The sequence below is a fragment of the Haliotis cracherodii genome, unplaced genomic scaffold (genome assembly GCF_022045235.1).
Source record: "Haliotis cracherodii isolate W230 unplaced genomic scaffold, xgHalCrac1.p SCAF_4, whole genome shotgun sequence".
Lineage (NCBI taxonomy): Eukaryota > Metazoa > Mollusca > Gastropoda > Lepetellida > Haliotidae > Haliotis > Haliotis cracherodii.
This window is the reverse complement of record NW_027266297.1, coordinates 148,548-170,756: the sequence shown is the minus strand read 5'-3', so window position 1 is coordinate 170,756 and position 22,209 is coordinate 148,548. Positions and strand designations below refer to the sequence as shown.

Genomic DNA, 22,209 nt, shown 5'->3' with positions numbered 1-22,209 from the left:
GACGATTCTGTGACCACAAACAGGGATGAATTGAAGCATGTCCGTCGTTGACATGCAGCCCATGTTACTGCTTTGTGTAATAGAGCTTCAAGTGAAATGACAGCCGGTCGTTCCAAACGAAAACTCGGGCAAACACTTGAACAGTTAGAAGCGGCAATAAAATCGTTCACTATTGCGCACAAACGTTATATTGAATCGCTTGACACTGAACAAACTCGGTATGAAGAAGAGTGGTTTAATAACAGATTTGATGTGGCAAATGATGTTATTCACCAGATAGCAGTGTATTTAACTCGAACCAGTGTTAAAAGTGTATCAGTTGCTTCCACATTCAACACACAAATTACTGAACACAGTGCAGCAATGAAAAGTGAGCAAGTAAAGTTAAAAGTTGTTCATGCTGAGGAAAATGCAAAACTAGTTTCCCAAATTGCTGACTTACAAGCTGAAAAGGCGCGACAAGAGGCAAGACATCTTAAAGAAGTGGCCGATCTTGAACATCGTATGTACCAAACTATGCTGAACGACAATGAAAATCAAGCTGATCTGCTTGCAACTAAACACGACACTAAAGTGTACATACAGCAGTGGCTGGATCAGACTGATTTAAAACACACAAGTCATTTTAACCCTCATGCAAAGCCATTCTACCAAGAACCCATGACACAACAACTACCACAGTCAAAACTTGAACAAGTGCACATGAAACAGCAGTCTATCGATTTGTGGATAGACGAATTAATCATCGGACAAGAAACCACATCAGTGTTCCTGGATGCACATGAGAATCTGTCACATACACTGATAAAACTTGAAAGTGAACGTGATCTACCAGAGATCGACTTGCCAGTGTTTAATGGTGAAGCTCTTACCTGGCCACGATTTGTTGAGCAATTTTACGTGCAGATACACTGCAGGCCTGCCATTACAGACACCGGACGCATGGACATACTTCAATCGCATGTTGATGGTGAAGCCAAGCGACTTATTCAAGGACTTGGTTACCGTGGAAGAAACTATGCTTTGGCACTCAAGGAGCTAAAATCTTCATTCGGTCATAGAATAAAAGTATTCAGAGCTTTCATTGATAGCGTGGCCTCAGGAGCACAAGTCCCTAGTCATGATCCATCTGCATTGCGTAGACTCTATGTTGCTGTTCGTGACTGTATTGCGACATTGCAGCAACTGAATTACCTGTCTGACCTTAACAGCTCTGACATTGTGTTGAAAGTTACAAGGCGCCTTCCCATCGACAAAGTAACCCGATGGAATGAGTTCGTTAGAAACATTGTTTCTTTCAGAGACCCGAACCTCACTGATCTGCAGAACTGGTTGAGAGATCGTGTTGAAGCAGACTTCAACCCATATGCCATCCCGATTTTGAGTGAGCCATCACGTGAAGACACCAACAAACGTCGCAAGAACGACACACGGTACACCAAGCCTCAAGAGAAGCGGATTGTCAGAAAGCAATCAACAAAACCGCCAACAATCATTGACAATGTAGATACAACACCAAAACAGGCAAAAGCACCATGTGCATTGTGTGGTGAGTCTCATTACCTGTACAGGTGTCCTATTTTCGCAAACCAGACTGCATCTGAGAGAAGGGACATAATTGTCGATCACAGTTTGTTCTTCAACTGTCTTAAACCATCACATTGAGCAAACAAATGTTTCTCTACTGTGACTTGCCAAGAGAAACATTGTGGTAAAAAACATCACACACTACTGCACAATGTTTTTTCTGAGCCACTGGTGGTTTATAATAAGAAACTGCAGTCATCCAGAGCAAAAGTGTATTTGCAGATTGTTCCTGTTCATGCTTTTGGTCCAATGGCAGAATAATCAAGACTTTTGCCTTGTTAGAATCAGGAAGTGATGTCACCCTTATTCATAGGGATCTGGTAAAAGATTTAGGTCTCCATGGAGAGAGAAGAAAGCTCAAGGTTAAAACATACAACAGTGTTTCAACTGAAAACTCCCTTAAGGTATCACTTGACATTGAATCAGCTAGTGATCTTGATGCACAGAGAATCCATTTGAAAGAAGCTTGGGCAGTTGATACTAATGCCTTTGATTGCCTTCCTCAGCGCATCAGTGATGAATGGGAACACCTCAAAGACTTGCAATTGCCTGATATTGAACCCACCCAGGTCAACATGTTGATTGGTGTTGATGTCCCTGAAGCACACCTTCAACTTGACATGATCCAAGGACTTGAAAATCAACCCGTTGCAGTCAAAACCCTGCTTGGGTGGACAGTCATGGGAATAGCCCACAGTGATGATGAACTGTATCATGAAACTCAAGCTAGAATTAACCTCACAATTACTCGTGATCAACATTTGAGTGATCAGCTTGAAGACTTCTGGAAAACAGAATCTTTTGGCATTTCACACAACAATACAAAGCCCTATTCAACTGAAGATGAAAAGGCACAATACATCCTTGAAACAACGACTCAACTAATTGAAGGACACTATCAAATTGGCATGCTGTGGCGTGATAAATCACCATTGCCAAACAACTTGAAAGCAGCTCAAAGAAGACTAAAAATCATACAAGCGCATTGTGAGAGACTCTGAATTTGGTGTTCTTTATAGCAAAACTCTCAACGACTATGTGTCAAAGGATCAAGCAGAGAAACTCTTGGCTCAAGAAATTGACAACTCGTCTTGTCAGACCTGGTACTTACCTCATCACGGTGTGATGAATCCTAATAAGCCAGGGAAGGTGAGAGTTGTGTTCGACGCTGCGGCTTCATACTTGGGCACATCTCTGAATGACAAATTAATGACTGGTCCTGATCTCGTCAACAGTTTGTTTGGCATTCTCCAGCGATTCAGACTTTTTGAAGTTGCGATAGCTGCTGATATAGAAGGTATGTACCATCAAGTGGGGGTCCCTAAGGACGACTCTGAAGCACTCAGATTTCTATGGAAATCCGAATAAGACTCCTGGTCCTCCAGGACAGGATGAAAGTACATGTGTTTGGAGCAGCTGACTCATCCTCTTGTGCAAACTACGCTGTGAAGCTCACAGCTAAGGACAATGCTGACCTATTTGAGCAGTCAGTGATTGATACAGCCCTCAATGATTTCTATGTTGATAATCTTTTGAAATCAGTTGAGACTGAAACTACTGCAGTGCAGCTGATCCAAGACATTACATACCTCATGAAAATGGGTGGATTTCACCTCCACAAGTGGATTTCGAATTCAGAAGTTGTGATGAAATCAATCCCTGAAAGTGAAAGAGCTGTTAGCTCAAAGAATCTTGATCTTAATGAAATATCCACTATCAGAGCCCTTGGACTAATATGGAATATTGTCTCCGACACTTTTGTGTTTGATCCAAGAATTCACAACAGTGCCAGAACAAAGAGAGGTGTGATAAGCATGGTGAGCTCCATCTTTGATCCTTGTGGGTATTTGGCTCCATACACAGTTCGCGCAAAGTGTCTCATACAAGACTTATGGAAGCTAGGTCTTGATTGGGATGATGACTTGCCACTAGAAATTCAATCAAGATGGAATGGCTGGCTGGAAGAAATTCAAGACTTGTCATCATTCAACCTGTGCAGGCATCACCAGGGCTTTTCATCACAATCCACTCTCATTGAAGTTCATCTGTTAGCGGATGCCTCCGAGAAAAGCTTTGGAGCATGTGCATACATGCGCTACAAATCTTACCCTGACCAGGATGAAGTGACTTGTTCATTCCTGGCTGCAAAGACGTGCGTGTCCCCCCTAAAGCCTGCATTGACAATTCCAAGGCTGGAACTGCAAGGTGCAGTATTAGCGGTTAGCGGTTACGTTTGGAAGTAGACTGGATTCCTCGAGAACAAAATGATCAAGCCGATTTTCTGAGCAAGCTCACTGATAGAGATGACTGGGCAGTTGCAGACTATGTTTTTCATGTACTCGATGAAACATGGGGACCACATTCAATAGATCGTTTTGCTTCTTACTACAACAAGAATCGATTCTAGGTACTGGATACTTTTACTTCAGATTGGAGTAATGAGGTGAACTGGATAGTACCACCAGTGTATCTGGTCTCTCGTGTGTTGTGCCATATGCGCAAATACAGAGCAAAGGGTACGTTGGTTGTACCTCAGTGGTACTCGGCAAGTTTCTGGCCTTTGCTATGCAAACAAGGTACATTTTTCAAAGAAGTAAGAGACTTTGTTTATTTGCCGTCTTGCAAAGAAGCTTATGTTCCCAGTCGTATTGGGGGAGGTTTATTTGATGAGTGAGTGAGTGAGTATGGTTTTACGCCGCTTTTAGCAATATTCCAGCAATATCACCGCGGGGGACGGCAGAAATGGGCTTCACACATTGTACCCCCGTGGGGAATCTAACCCAGGCCTTCAGTGTGGCGAGCGAACGCTTGAACCATTAGGCTACCCATCAACATCAAGGTTTTTATCATTCCATATGTGGGACAATTCAATTTTGTTGACTATAGTATTTTTCAGTTGTATAACATTGTCACGTGGGTCCACAGTGATTGTGATTTGTTAAAACTGCCGATTCTTGTACGTTCATAGAAAACAGAAGCAAAGTTTCCTTGTGGCAATATACATTATGCCATTCATATTCGAAGTTAAATAAAACTACATCAAATACTACATCAATATCAAATACGCACTTCTACCTGGAGTACAGCCCTGCTCGTCCGACCCATCAACACAGTCGGCGTCCATGTCGCAGCGCCACCTTTCGGGAATACAGGCTCCGGAATAACAACGGAAGAAGTTTTTCTTGCAACCTTCAACGCAAAGGTAAAATACAGATAATGTGGTAAAGGTGTTCGTGGTGAATTACAGATGTGGAGTAAAGGTGTCATGTTAAAATACAGAGAATGTGTTAAAGGTATTATGGTAAAATACAGATATGAGGGAAAGGTGTTCATGGTAAACTACAGATATTGTGGCAAAGGTGTACATGGTAAAATACAGGTGTTATTGGTAAAATACAAATGTCTGGTAAAGGTGTTCGTGGTAAAATACAGATATTGTGGGAAAGGTGTTCCTGGTAAAATCAAATGAGGTAAAGGTGTTAATTGTTAAATACAGATGATGTGGCAAATGTGTTACTGGTAAACTACAGATGTGGGGTAAAGGTGTTCCTGGTAAAATGTCGATAATGTGATAAAGGTGTTCATGGTAAAATACAAATGTGGGGTAAAGGTGTTCTTGGATAAATACAGATAATGTGGTAAATGTGTTCATGGTAAAATACAGATGTGTGGTAAAGGTGTTAAAGGTAAAGTGCAAATGTGGGGTAAAGGTGTTCTTGGTAAAATACAGATGTTGGGTAAATGTGTTCCTGGTAAAATACAGATGTGGGGTAAAGGATTTTTGTGGTACAATAAAGATGTGGTAGAGTTGTTCACGGTAAAATACATATGATGCGGTAAATGTGTTCATCGTAGAATACAGATGTGGGGTAAAGGTGTTGTTGGTAAAAACAGATAATGTGGTAAAGGTGTTCATGGTAATATACAGATGTGGTAAAGGTATTCTTGGTAAAATACATATAATGCGGTAAAGGTGTTCATCGTAGAATACAGATGTGGGGTAAAGGTGTTGTTGGTAAAAACAGATAATGTGGTAAAGGTGTTCATGGTAATATACAGATGTGGTAAAGGTATTCTTGGTAAAATACATATAACGCGGTAAAAGTGTTCATGGTAGAATACAAATGTTGGGTAAAGGTTTTGTTTGTAAAAAACAGATAACGTAGTGAAGGTGTTCGTGGTAAAATACAGATGTAGGGTAAAGGTGTTCTTGGTAAAATACAGATAATGTGGTAAAGGTGTTAATGGTAAAATACAGATGTGATAAAGGTGGTTAAATAGAGCTTATGTGGTAAAGGTGTTCCTGGTAAAATACATATAATGCGGTAAAAGGTGTTCATGGTAGAATACAGATGTGGGGTAAAGGTGTTGTTGGTAAAAACAGATAATGTGGTAAAGGTGTTCATGGTAATATACAGATGTGGTAAAGGTATTCTTGGTAAAATACATATAATGCGGTAAAGGTGTTCATCGTAGAATACAGATGTGGGGTAAAGGTGTTGTTGGTAAAAACAGATAATGTGGTAAAGGTGTTCATGGTAATATACAGATGTGGTAAAGGTATTCTTGGTAAAATACATATAATGCGGTAAAGGTGTTCATGGTAGAATACAGATGTGGGGTAAAGGTTTTGTTTGTAAAAACAGATAACGTAGTGAAGGTGTTAATTGTAAGATACAGATAATGTGGTAAAGGCATTAATGGTAAAAGACTGTAAAATACAGATATGGGGTAAAGGTGTTGTTGGTAAAATACAGATAATGTGGTTAATGATGTTTATGGTAAAATACAGATGTGGGGTAAAGCTCCTCATTGTAAAATACAGATAATGTGGTGAAGCTCCTCATTGTAAAATACAGATAATATGGCAAAGGCATTAATGGTAAAATACTGTAAAATACTGATGGGGTAAATGTGTTGTTGGTAAAATACAGATAATGTGTTAGATGTGTTCAATGTAAAATACAGATTATAGTTGGGGTTAATGGTAAAAACAGATGTGGGGTAGGGGGTAACGATATAGGTAAAATGCAGGTATGGGCTAACGATGTCATGGTAATATACAGATGTGGGGTAAAGGTGTTCATGGTAATATACAGATGTGGGGTAAAGGTGTTCATGGTAATATACAGATGTGGGGTAACGATGTCATGGTAATATACAGATGTGGGGTAAAGGTGTTCATGGTAATATACAGATGTGGGGTAACGATGTCATGGTAATATACAGATGTGGGGTAAAGGTGTTCATGGTAATATACAGATGTGGGGTAAAGGTGTTCATGGTTAATTATTGTTTAACATTTCGTAATTTCTACTTTTATGGGTTTGTTACGCCACTCTGAAGAGAATCTCGGTTATATCACGGCGTGTCATTTTCATGTGGGAGCAAAGTCCGAAGTGATTTACCAGACATTTACCAACTTGGCTAAACCCTATAGCTCTGGTAAGGTGCTAACAAACATAAACATGGTAATTCGGGATTCGAACCCACGACCATAGGTCACTATCTGAGTCACCACAAAGAATGGTAGTGGCTCAGATGACTGGTCCACGCGTGGCCTTGACCTTCAGCTGGTCCTACTCACCAGGCGCTGGGGTTGTCGGAGGCTGAGATGTAGTAGACTGTCCTTGTCCTGCAAACACAAGCCCATGTCAGGGGATGTCCACGTATATGTCTCTTATTGTTTTTGTTTTGAGAAAGTTACATGGGAATGATTTGGTTGGAAAGACATAAAATATCGTTTAAGAGAAACCTTATCTTTATCACCGACGTGGGTAATAATATGTGTATATGCGAAATACATACATAATTATGAAAATATGTTTTTACATTTTTCCCCCCTAACTGTAAATTATTCCACTAAACAATATTTTGTTTGCTCGACCACAGCGACCGAAGAAAGCGAACTCGACGAAATGAGTAATTGTTAGATAGATATAAACACATGTGTAAGAGAAACCACATTCTTGTTTCACACATTATATGTGTACGTACGAAATGCAGAAATCTTTATGAAAATATTTCATAAAACATTCCTACCTTTAACTTATTACACTAAACATATTCGTGTCAGTCGGGGTCAGTGATCGAAGGGAGGCACAACTCTGTCACAGGGACAACAGGGAAAAGTTGACTCGGTTTCCGTGTAGCGAGGTATGATCACGTATGTACAGCTGGAATAATTGACGTGTCGGGCCACAGGAGTAAACATGCATACACTCCACACGTGGGAGGTCACTCTCAAAGAGAAGTGTGATTCAAGGTTATATAAATACCACGCACTCACAACGTCGTGGGTTTCAATTTTGACAATAACTTCATGTCCACACTGATCTAGTTTATTGGGAAATAATATTACAACAATCTAACTAAAATTTTGAAAATAATAATCATTAAAAAATATGAATAACTTTACCACTGTAGATATACAAAACATGTTTTATGCCTTTCCGTCCAGCAATTGTGTCACTGCCTGAATTGTTCGTTCAGTTCTAAACCATGCAGCATATGTTGCAGACATAGTGTGCCAACAAGAGTTTTATACCATTCCATTCAGTTAAAATGTAAAACAATTATCGTGTATACCACTATGATTCTGTCAACGTAATACCTCTTGTCCCTTGAAAACAATAGCAAATGTTTCCGAGGTTATTGTTTAGAAAATATGTTACGACACTGACGGCCAAAAGAAACTTTACTTTACCTCAAAAATTAAATTGAAAAAAAAACAAACCCAGCGCGCTATGCAAAGAAAGGTGCTGCCCTCTGTTATAATTTGCTGATTCTTGTTTTATTACCTTAGCATTATGGTAACCTGTATTATTACATGGTCATTTTAAATCAAGTTAAGGTAATGATTTATTCTTAAATAAGCAACTGTGCTCTGGGAAGTAACGGGCGTAGGAATCCGCCGTGAAGAGTGTCTGACCTTACAGATATATATAGCGGGAAATATTTTAACCGTGATGTGTGTGACGTCAGCGTGTTGAACAAACAACATAGTTGTACCATTGCCCAAACCCATCACACCCTAGGTCCCTTATACAGCATGTCAGACAACCCGCAGGAAACACTCCTTGGTAGATGTTCATGGAACCTTCATGGATAAACATCAAACTGATATCAAGCTGGCCGTGCACTCACCACAGTCTAGTTCATCTGTGCCATCCTTACAGTCAATTTCGCCGTCACAGCGCCACCTGCTGGGCAAACACTGAGCGTCCGAACACTGGAACATGTCCTGCCTACAGGTGGCTGGAACTAACAAATGTACACACATTACTGAAAACACATGTACACACATTACTGAACACACATATACACACATTACTGAACACACATGTACACACATTACTAAACACACATGTACGCACATTACTGAACACACATGCACACATTACTAAACACTAATGTACACGCATTACTGAACACACATGTACATACAATACTGAACACACATGTACACCTATTACTGAACACACATGCAGACACATTACTGAACACACATGCACACACATTACTGAACACACATGCAGACACATTACTGAACACATATGTACACACATTACTGAACACACATGTACACATATTACTAAACACACATGTACACACATTACTGAACACACATGTACACACATTACTGAAACACATGTACACACATTACTGAACACACATGTACACACATTAGTGAACACACATGTACACACATTACTGAACACACATGTAAACACATTACTGAACACACATGAACACAGATTACTGAACACACATGCAGACACATTACTGAACACACATGTACACACATTACTGAACACACATGCAGACACATTACTGAACACACATGCAGACACATTACTGAACACACATGCAGACACATTACTGAACACACATGTACACACATTACTGAACACACATGTACACACATTACTGAACACACATGTACACACATTACTAAACACACATGTACACACATTACTGAACACACATGTACACACATTACTGAACACATATGTACACACATTACTGAACACACATGTACACACATTACTGAACACACATATACACACATTACTAAACACACATGTACACACATTACTGAACACACATGCAGACACATTACTGAACACACATGCACACACATTACTGAACACACATGCAGACACATTACTGAACACACATGTACACACATTACTAAACACACATGTACACACATTACTGAACACACATGTACACACATTACTGAACACATATGTACACACATTACTGTACACACATGTACACACATTACTGAACACACATGTACACACATTACTGAACACACATGCAGACACATTACTGAACACACATGTACACAGATTACTGAACACACAAATACACACATTACTGAACACACATGCACACACATTACTGAACACACATGCAGACACATTACTGAACACACATGTACACACATTACTGAACACACATGTACACACATTACTAAACACACATGTACACACATTACTGAACACACATATACACACATTACTGAACACACATGTACACACATTACTGAACACACATGTACACACATTACTGAACACACATGCAGACACATTACTGAACACACATGTACACAGATTACTGAACACACAAATACACACATTACTGAACACACATGTACACACATTACTGAACACATATGTACACACATTACTGTACACACATGTACACACATTACTGAACACACATGTACACACATTACTAAACACACATGTACACACATTACTGAACACACATATACACACATTACTGAACACACATATACACACATAACTGAACACACATGTACACACATTACTAAACACACATGTACACACATTACTGAACACACAAATACACACATTTCTGAACACACATATACACACATTACTGAACACACATGTACACACATTACTGAACACACATGTACACACATTACTGAACACACATGTACACACATTACTGAACACATATGTACACACATTACTGAACACACATGTACACACATTACTGAACACACATGTACACACATTACTGAACACGCAAATACACACATTACTGAACACACATGTACACACATTCCTAAACACACATGTACACACATTACTGAACAAAGATATACACACATTACTGAACACACATGTACACACATTACTGTACACACATGTACACAAATTACTGAACACACATGTACACACATTACTAACCACACATGTACACACATTACTGAACACACATATACACACATTACTGAACACACATATACACACATAACTGAACACACATGTACACATATTACTAAACACACACGTACACACATTACTGAACACACAAATACACACATTACTGAACACACATGTACACATATTACTGAACACACATGTACATACATTACTGAACACACATGTACACACATTACTGAACACACATGTACACACATTATTGAACACACATGTACACACATTACTGAACACAAATGCACACACATTACTGAACACACATGTACACACATTACTGAAACACATGTACACACATTACTGAAACACATGTACACACATTACTGAACACACATGTACACACATTACTGAACACACATGCAGACACATTACTGAACACACATGTACACAGATTACTGAACACACAAATACACACATTACTGAACACACATGCACACACATTACTGAACACACATGCAGACACATTACTGAACACACATGTACACACATTACTGAACACACATGTACACACATTACTAAACACACATGTACACACATTACTGAACACACATATACACACATTACTGAACACACATGTACACACATTACTGAACACACATGTACACACATTACTGAACACACATGCAGACACATTACTGAACACACATGTACACAGATTACTGAACACACAAATACACACATTACTGAACACACATGTACACACATTACTGAACACATATGTACACACATTACTGTACACACATGTACACACATTACTGAACACACATGTACACACATTACTAAACACACATGTACACACATTACTGAACACACATATACACACATTACTGAACACACATATACACACATAACTGAACACACATGTACACACATTACTAAACACACATGTACACACATTACTGAACACACAAATACACACATTTCTGAACACACATATACACACATTACTGAACACACATGTACACACATTACTGAACACACATGTACACACATTACTGAACACACATGTACACACATTACTGAACACATATGTACACACATTACTGAACACACATGTACACACATTACTGAACACACATGTACACACATTACTGAACACGCAAATACACACATTACTGAACACACATGTACACACATTCCTAAACACACATGTACACACATTACTGAACAAAGATATACACACATTACTGAACACACATGTACACACATTACTGTACACACATGTACACAAATTACTGAACACACATGTACACACATTACTAACCACACATGTACACACATTACTGAACACACATATACACACATTACTGAACACACATATACACACATAACTGAACACACATGTACACATATTACTAAACACACACGTACACACATTACTGAACACACAAATACACACATTACTGAACACACATGTACACATATTACTGAACACACATGTACATACATTACTGAACACACATGTACACACATTACTGAACACACATGTACACACATTATTGAACACACATGTACACACATTACTGAACACAAATGCACACACATTACTGAACACACATGTACACACATTACTGAAACACATGTACACACATTACTGAAACACATGTACACACATTACTGAACACACATGTACACACATTACTGAACACACATGCACACACATTACTGAACACACATGCAGACACATTACTGAACACACATGTACACACATTACTGAACACACATGTACACACATTACTGAACACACATGTACACACATTACTGAACACACATGTACACACATTACTGAACACACATGTACACACATTACTGAACACACATGTACACACATTACTAAACACACATGTACACACATTACTGAACACGCATGTACACACATTACTGAACACACATATACACACATTACTGAACACACATGTTCACACATTACTGAAACACATGTACACACATTACTGAACACACATGTACACACATTACTGAACACACATGTACACACATTACTAAACACACATGTACACACATTACTGAACACACATGTACACACATTACTGAAACACATGTACACACATTACTGAACACACATGTACACACATTACTGAACACACATGTACACACATTAATGAACACACATGTACACACATTACTGAACACACATGTACACACATTACATCAATGTGACATCAATGGACACACATGTACACACATTACATCAATGTGACATCACTGAACACATAAGTGAACACACACATGTGAGTGGTCTGAACAATATATTACTTGTTATTTGCTATCAGAAACTGAGTGATAATCCAAGACTATATGCCGTTCACTTGCTGTTAGCTCTTGTCCTTACCTGTACAGTTCTCCTCATCTGATCGGTCAAGGCAATCAACGTCATTGTCACAAACCCAATTAGACAATACACATTCGCCAGAGTTGCACTGAAACTCGGAGGTGCTGCAATCTAAATCACAAGGAAAGATGAGCGTCTATGTAATCTACAACACAAGGAGGGAAAGGATTCTATGTAATCTACAACACAAGGAAAGATGGGCGTCTATGTAATCTACAACACAAGGAAAGATGGGATTCTATGTAAAATCTACAACACAAGGAAATATGGGCGTCGATGTAATCTACAACACAAGGACAAATGGGCGTCTATGTAATGTAGAAGACAAGGAAAGATGGGTGTCTATGTACTGACAACAAAAGGAAAGATGGGCGTCTATGTAATCTATACCACAAGGAAAGACGGGCGTCGATGTACTCTACAACAGAAGGAGAGATGGGCGTCTATGTAATCTACAACATAAAAAAGATTGGCTTCGAACTAATCTACAACACAGGGAAGGCTGGTGTCGATGTAATCTAAAACACAAGGAAAGATGGGTGTCGATGTAATCTACAACACAAGGAAAGATGGGCGTCGATGTAATCTACAAGACAAGGAAAGATGGGTGTCGATGTAATCTACAACATAAGAACGATGGGCGTCTATGTAATCTACAACACAAGGAAAGATGGGTGTCGATGTAATCTACAACATAAGAAAGATGGGCGTCGATGTAATCTACAACAAAAGGAAAGATGGGTGTCGATGTAATCTACAACACAAGGAAAGATGGGTGTCGATGTAATCTACAACACAAGGAAAGATGGGCGTCGATGTAATCTACAACACAAGGAAAGATGGGTGTCGATGTAATATACAACATAAGAAAGATGGGCGTCGATGTAATCTACAACACAAGGAAAGATGGGCGTCGATGTAATCTACAACACAAGGAAAGATGGGCGTCGATGTAATCTACAACATAAGAAAGATGGGCGTCGATGTAATCTACAACACAAGGAAAGATGGGCGTCGATGTAATCTACAACATAAGGAAAGATGGGCGTCGATGTAATCTACAACATAAGGAAAGATGGGCGTCGATGTAATCTACAACACAAGGAAAGATGGGTGTCGATGTAATCTACAACACAAGGAAAGATGGGCGTCGATGTAATCTACAACACAAGGAAAGATGGGTGTCGATGTAATCTACAACACAAGGAAAGATGGGCGTCGATGTAATCTACAACACAAGGAAAGATGGGTGTCGATGTAATCTACAACATAAGAAAGATGGGCGTCGATGTAATCTACAACACAAGGAAAGATGGGCGTCGATGTAATCTACAACACAAGGAAAGATGGGCGTCGATGTAATCTACAACATAAGAAAGATGGGCGTCGATGTAATCTACAACACAAGGAAAGATGGGCGTCGAAGTAATCTACAACATAAGGAAAGATGGGCGTCGATGTAATCTACAACACAAGGAAAGATGGGCGTCGATGTAATCTACAACACAAGGAAAGATGGGCGTCGATGTAATCTACAACACAAGGAAAGATGGGCGTCGATGTAATCTACAACACAAGGAAAGATGGGTGTCGATGTAATCTACAACACAAGGAAAGATGGGCGTCGATGTAATCTACAACACAAGGAAAGATGGGCGTCGATGTAATCTACAACACAAGGAAAGATGGGCGTCGATGTAATCTACAACACAAGGAAAGATGGGTGTCGATGTAATCTACAACACAAGGAAAGACGGGTGTCGATGTAATCTACAACACAAGGAAAGATGGGCGTCGATGTAATCTACAACACAAGGAAAGATGGGTGTCGATGTAATCTACAACATAAGAAAGATGGGCGTCGATGTAATCTACAACACAAGGAAAGATGGGCGTCGATGTAATCTACAACATAAGAAAGATGGGCGTCGATGTAATCTACAACACAAGGAAAGATGGGCGTCGATGTAATCTACAACATAAGGAAAGATGGGCGTCGATGTAATCTACAACATAAGGAAAGATGGGCGTCGATGTAATCTACAACACAAGGAAAGATGGGCGTCTATGTAATCTACAACACAAGGAAAGATGGGCGTCGATGTAATCTACAACACAAGGAAAGATGGGCGTCGATGTAATCTACAACACAAGGAAAGATGGGTGTCGATGTAATCTACAACACAAGGAAAGATGGGCGTCGATGTAATCTACAACACAAGGAAAGATGGGCGTCGATGTAATCTACAACACAAGGAAAGATGGGCGTCGATGTAATCTACAACACAAGGAAAGATGGGTGTCGATGTAATCTACAACACAAGGAAAGATGGGCGTCGATGTAATCTACAACACAAGGAAAGATGGGCGTCGATGTAATCTACAACACAAGGAAAGATGGGCGTCGATGTAATCTACAACACAAGGAAAGATGGGTGTCGATGTAATCTACAACACAAGGAAAGACGGGTGTCGATGTAATCTACAACACAAGGAAAGATGGGCGTCGATGTAATCTACAACACAAGGAAAGATGGGTGTCGATGTAATCTACAACATAAGAAAGATGGGCGTCGATGTAATCTACAACACAAGGAAAGATGGGCGTCGATGTAATCTACAACACAAGGAAAGATGGGCGTCGATGTAATCTACAACATAAGAAAGATGGGCGTCGATGTAATCTACAACACAAGGAAAGATGGGCGTCGATGTAATCTACAACATAAGGAAAGATGGGCGTCGATGTAATCTACAACATAAGGAAAGATGGGCGTCGATGTAATCTACAACACAAGGAAAGATGGGCGTCTATGTAATCTACAACACAAGGAAAGATGGGCGTCGATGTAATCTACAACACAAGGAAAGATGGGCGTCGATGTAATCTACAACACAAGGAAAGATGGGCGTCGATGTAATCTACAACACAAGGAAAGATGGGTGTCGATGTAATCTACAACACAAGGAAAGATGGGCGTCTATGTAATCTACAACACAAGGAAAGATGGGTGTCGATGTAATCTACAACACAGGGAAGGCTGGTGTCGATGTAATCTAAAACATAAGGAAAGATGGGCGTCGATGTAATCTACAACACAAGGAAAGATGGGTGTCGATGTAATCTACAACACAAGGAAAGATGGGCGTCTATGTAATCTACAACACAAGGAAATATGGGCGTCTATGTAATCTACAACACAAGGAAAGATGGGCGTCGATGTAATCTACAACATAAGAAAGATGGGCGTCTATGTAATCTACAACACAAGGAAAGATGGGCGTGTATGTAATCTACAACACAAGGAAAGATGGGCGTCGATGTAATCTACAACACAAGGAAAGATGGGCGTCGATGTAATCTACAACACAAGGAAAGATGGGTGTCGATGTAATCTACAACACAGGGAAAGATGGATGTCGATGTAATCTACAACACAAGGAAAGATGGGTGTCGATGTAATCTACAACACAGGGAAAGATGGGTGTCGATGTAATCTACAACACAGGGAAAGATGGGTGTCGATGTAATCTACAACACAAGGAAAGATGGGTGTCGATGTAATCTACAACACAGGGAAAGATGGGCGTCGATGTAATCTACAACACAGGGAAAGATGGGTGTCGATGTAATCTACAACAGAGGGAAAGATGGGTGTCGATGTAATCTACAATACAAGGAAAGATGGGCGTCTATGTAATCTACAACACAGGGAAAGATGGGCGTCGATGTAATCTACAACATAAGAAAGATGGGCGTCTATGTAATCTACAACACAAGGAAAGATGGGCGTCGATGTAATCTACAACACAGGGAAAGATGGGCGTCGATGTAATCTACAACACAAGGAAAGATGGGTGTCGATGTAATCTACAACACAAGGAAAGATGGGCGTCTATGTAATCTACAACACAGGGAAAGATGGGCGTCTCTGTAATCTACAACATAAGAAAGATGGGCGTCGATGTAATCTACAACACAGGGAAAGATGGGTGTCGATGTAATCTACAACAGAGGGAAAGATGGGCGTCGATGTAATCTACAACACAGGGAAAGATGGGTGTCGATGTAATCTACAACACAGGGAAAGATGGGTGTCGATGTAATCTACAACACAAGGAAAGATGGGTGTCGATGTAATCTACAACACAGGGAAAGATGGGCGTCGATGTAATCTACAACACAGGGAAAGATGGGTGTCGATGTAATCTACAACACAGGGAAAGATGGGCGTCGATGTAATCTACAACACAAGGAAAGATGGGCGTCGATGTAATCTACAACACAAGGAAAGATGGGTGTCGATGTAATCTACAACACAGGGAAAGATGGGCGTCGATGTAATCTACAACACAGGGAAAGATGGGTGTCGATGTAATCTACAACACAGGGAAAGATGGGCGTCGATGTAATCTACAACACAAGGAAAGATGGGCGTCGATGTAATCTACAACACAAGGAAAGATGGGTGTCGATGTAATCTACAACACAAGGAAAGATGGGCGTCTATGTAATCTACAACACAACGAAAGATGGGTGTCGATGTAATCTACAACACAGGGAAAGATGGGTGTCGATGTAATCTACAACACAAGGAAAGATGGGTGTCGATGTAATCTACAACACAAGGAAAGATGGGCGTCGATGTAATCTACAACACAGGGAAAGATGGGTGTCGATGTAATCTACAACACAAGGAAAGATGGGCGTCGATGTAATCTACAACACAGGGAAAGATGGGTGTCGATGTAATCTACAACACAAGGAAAGATGGGCGTCGATGTAATCTACAACACAGGGAAAGATGGGCGTCGATGTAATCTACAACACAGGGAAAGATGGGTGTCGATGTAATCTACAACACAAGGAAAGATGGGTGTCGATGTAATCTACAACACAAGGAAAGATGGGCGTCGATGTAATCTACAACACAAGGAAAGATGGGTGTCGATGTAATCTACAACACAAGGAAAGATGGGCGTCGATGTAATCTACAACACAGGGAAAGATGGGTGTCGATGTAATCTACAACACAAGGAAAGATGGGCGTCGATGTAATCTACAACACAGGGAAAGATGGGCGTCGATGTAATCTACAACACAGGGAAAGATGGGTGTCGATGTAATCTACAACACAAGGAAAGATGGGTGTCGATGTAATCTACAACACAAGGAAAGATGGGTGTCTCTGTGAGAAGAGTAAGACACAATGTCAGGAAAAGTTAATGTACAGACAGCTCGGACAACACAATTGGTTTAACATTAGCAGTATTACTTGTGTAAGGGACAATATATTCCAAAGCTATTTACTGCACGTTGTACATTGTTCAAACAATATATACACTTAATTATTTACAAACCACTCTGTGCAGTGACACCTTGCACTGTCAGTAGAACCAAAGTCCACCCGAGGATCCTGTGCTCCATAGCTGTGTCCCATGAGCCGCGAACCAGTACTGCCTGGACAGGGGGAGGATTGGGAGCGACGTGAAACACGAGAAGGGGGCAGGAGAGAACTAAATGTACGCGGGCCGTCTCACAAGCCTGCCCTGATGTTGGACCAATGGTATCCATGGGATTCAGGCTCTTAACGCTGTCATGGTTGCCTTTGCATGGGATTGTGACGGGTGCCACCGACTGGACAGGATACTTTCACCAGTTCGCGAAAATCTGGCAAAATCACTATTTGATAGTGATTCATAAACACATGTACATGATATAGTCAAAATAGTACAATAGACGAGAAAAATATGTCGTGTCATTTAGCTGTAGCTAAAGCTGAATAGGCCCATTTTCCCTGTGCTTGTTTTACAATGTTGAATACTTTATGCGACCTGCTGTAGTGGAATAGACCCGCCTTCCCTGTGCTTGTTGTACAATGTTGAATACTTTATGCGACCTGCTGTAGTGGAATAGACCCGCCTTCCCTGTGCTTGTTGAATACTTTGTGTGACCTGCTGTAGTAGAATAGACCCGCCTTCCCTGTGCTTGTTTTACAATGTTGAATACTTTGTGTGACCTGCTGTAGTGGAATAGACCCGCCTTCCCTGTGCTTGTTGTACAATGTTGAATACTTTATGCGACCTGCTGTAGTGGAATAGACCCGCCTTCCCTGTGCTTGTTGTACAATGTTGAATACTTTGTGTGACCTGCTGTAGTCGAATAGGCCCGCCTTCCCTGTGCTTGTTTTACAATGTTGAATACTTTATGCAACCTGCTGTAGTGGAATAGACCCGCCTTCCCTGTGCTTGTTGTACAATGTTGAATACTTTGTGTGACCTGCTGTGGTAGAATAGGCCCGCCTTCCCTGTGCTTGTTTTACAATGTTGAATACTTTGTGTGACCTGCTGTAGTGGAATAGACCCCCCTTCCCTGTGCTTGTTGTACAATGTTGAATACTTTGTGTGACCTGCTGTAGTGGAATAGACCCGCCTTCCCTGTGCTTGTTTTACAATGTTGAATACTTTGTGTGACCTGCTGTAGTAGAATAGACCCGCCTTCCCTGTGCTTGTTTTACAATGTTGAATACTTTGTGTGACCTGCTGTAGTAGAATAGACCCGCCTTCCCTGTGCTTGTTTTACAATGTTGTATAATTTGTGTGACCTGCTGTAGTAGAATAGGCCCACTTTCCCCGTACTTGTTGTACAATGTTGTATACGTTGTTTGACCTGCTGCAGTGGAATAGGCCCGCCTTCCTTGTGTTTGTTGTACAATGTTGTATACTTTGCATGACATGCTTTAGTAGCATAGGCCCACATTCCCCGTGCTTGTTGGAAATGTTGTACACTGTTGTATACGCTGCGTGACCTGGTTGATTTGTGTGTCAATGCACTCCTGTACCAACAACGTGATGATTACAAGCTGCTACGACAAAGCTGTCACACTGCTTACACTAGCATAAAATAACATCATTCACTCACTTACACGAAACATCATAAACTATACTTTCCAGGAAAATTTGTGATTTTGTTTGTTCGTTTAATGCCGTACTCAGCAATAATCGAGGTATATGACGGCGGTCTGTAATTAATCGAGTCTGGACCTGACAATCCAGTTATTGACATCATGAGGATCGAGCCACGCCATTGGGATACGATGACATGCATCAACCAAGTCAGTCAGTCTGACCATCCGTTCCCGTTAGTCGCCTCTTATGACAAGCATAGTGGGCTTTTTACGACAAGCATAGGATGCTGAAGACCCATTCTACCCAGGATCTTCACGAGTCTTATCTGGAAAGTCAGATTACATATCATATATTAATATAAAATACTGAACAGATAAAGAAACGTCGCAAGAATACAGAAAATAGTGAACTGTTTATTCAAATGTCAATAATGCAAAAAATAATTGTCAGAAAACAACCACCTTTGGCACAAAGGATTGTTTGAGTGTCAGTCATGTTATTGCAATGTCATATCGAGGGTCTGATCACGTGATCCTCACAGATGGAGGCTGAAATTCAGTACCTGATGTGTACACCTTGTCCCTTGATAACGGCCGGCATCTTCTTTACATGGAGTGGCACAAACGGTTTACAGACGCCATTGGAATCTGCGCCCAGACCCTGAGGAAAGCTGCACTGAGTTCTGCTTCATTTCTTGGACGCGGTTGGATCTGGTTTAGTCGTCTTTGGATGTCATCCCACAAGTGTTCAATTGGGTTTAAGTCCGGGCTGAGTGAAGGCCATGGCATTACTCTGATGTTATGCTGTTGGAGGAAGGTCCTGTTGACTATGGCTGTGTGTGGACGGGCGTTGTCATGCTGGAAGTGTGGTTTCGGAGTCTTGCAAAATGAGGTACAACGTGGGGTCGGAGAACCTGGTCGATGTAACGGGCGGCTGTGACTCCATAGCCTCTGCCTGGGCCAATATTCTGGAAGACAACAGGTCCAAGTTTCTGACTGAAGTCAACTGCACCCCATACCATAATGCTTGATCCTCCCCTCTGGTCTCTTTCAACCACACACTGTTCTGTAAATCGTTCACCTCTCCTCCGCCACACTCGTACTCTGCCATCTGCGGTTGAAATGCAGTACAGACTCTCATCTGAGAACACGGGGGTCCTCCACTGCTGATGCCGCCAATGTTTTCGTTGGGTGGCCCACGCAAGACGTTGCTGACGATGATGAGGAGTGAGCACTGGACCCCTGTGTGGACGGCGACAAGACAGGTTCAAGGAGGCGAGCCGATTTCGAACAGTGTCAGCACTGATGGGTCGCTGATGGTTGCAAATGGTCTGAAGAGCTGTCTGTGCCGCTGTGGTGAATCTGTCCTGCAAAATGTTGCCGCAGGATGAGTCGATCTTGTCTTGGTGTGGTGACTCGGCGATGACCACTGCATGGACGGTCATTAGTGCTGTTGGTGGTGTTGTAACGAATCCGAAGTCTTTCAATGGTTCGTACACTGCAGTTAAAAGCATTGGCAATGACTTGGGTACGTTGTCCGTTTGTAAATGCACTTATAACCTTAATGTCAATTTGGATAAAACACATGCCATATTTCAAAGGGGTGGACAGTTTGGGATGAATGATAAATTCCATATCAAAGGTTCATATGTCAAACAGTATTTGTTACACCAGGACAAACGTGATCAATTCGTGTTCTAAAAGGTCGAACAATACTTCTCCCAAAGAATGGTGATTTGACGGATCCTAACAACGTTGTGCCATCATACTGCGCTTCCAATGTTATTTATATGGAGCACAAAGGAGCAAGAGTAGGATGGCTAAAACTTACCATCGTAACCTCTCAATGAGATGCATAGACTACAGAACATCTTATGATTCTGTACCTCAAAATTGGATTATGAAGTCACTGCAATGTATTGACCTCCACGAGCGACTACTTGTTTTACGTAAGTCTTTTATGAATTGTTGGTCAACCCAACCTGAGATGGAATCGCAGGGGCAGGTGGTGACTTCATAACCCATTTCTATCAGAAGAGGAACATTTCTGGGTTATTCTTTGTCCTTTGCTTTTCTGTTTGTCACAAAATCCCTAACGCGTTTC

At 40.8% G+C, this 22,209-nt stretch overlaps 1 protein-coding gene across 2 annotated transcripts in view; it reads right to left on the bottom strand.

Moving 5' to 3' along the window:
• LOC139479822 (low-density lipoprotein receptor-like) overlaps window positions 1–18,652 on the bottom strand; it is a 97,418-nt gene extending 78,766 nt beyond the window's left edge. Inside the window, exons 1-5 of one of the 2 annotated variants that reach the window (XM_071262710.1) lie at window positions 18,559–18,652; window positions 13,198–13,308; window positions 8,734–8,850; window positions 7,175–7,222; window positions 4,657–4,776 (exon numbers count right to left, since the gene is read on the bottom strand). In XM_071262710.1, coding sequence (XP_071118811.1) covers window positions 4,657–4,776; window positions 7,175–7,222; window positions 8,734–8,850; window positions 13,198–13,308; window positions 18,559–18,625 — 463 coding nt within the window. In that variant the 5' untranslated portion in view covers window positions 18,626–18,652. The remainder of the gene's footprint in view (window positions 1–4,656; window positions 4,777–7,174; window positions 7,223–8,733; window positions 8,851–13,197; window positions 13,309–18,558) is intronic. The other variant, XM_071262711.1, reaches the window with a different exon arrangement.
• Window positions 18,653–22,209: the final 3,557 nt, after the last annotated feature.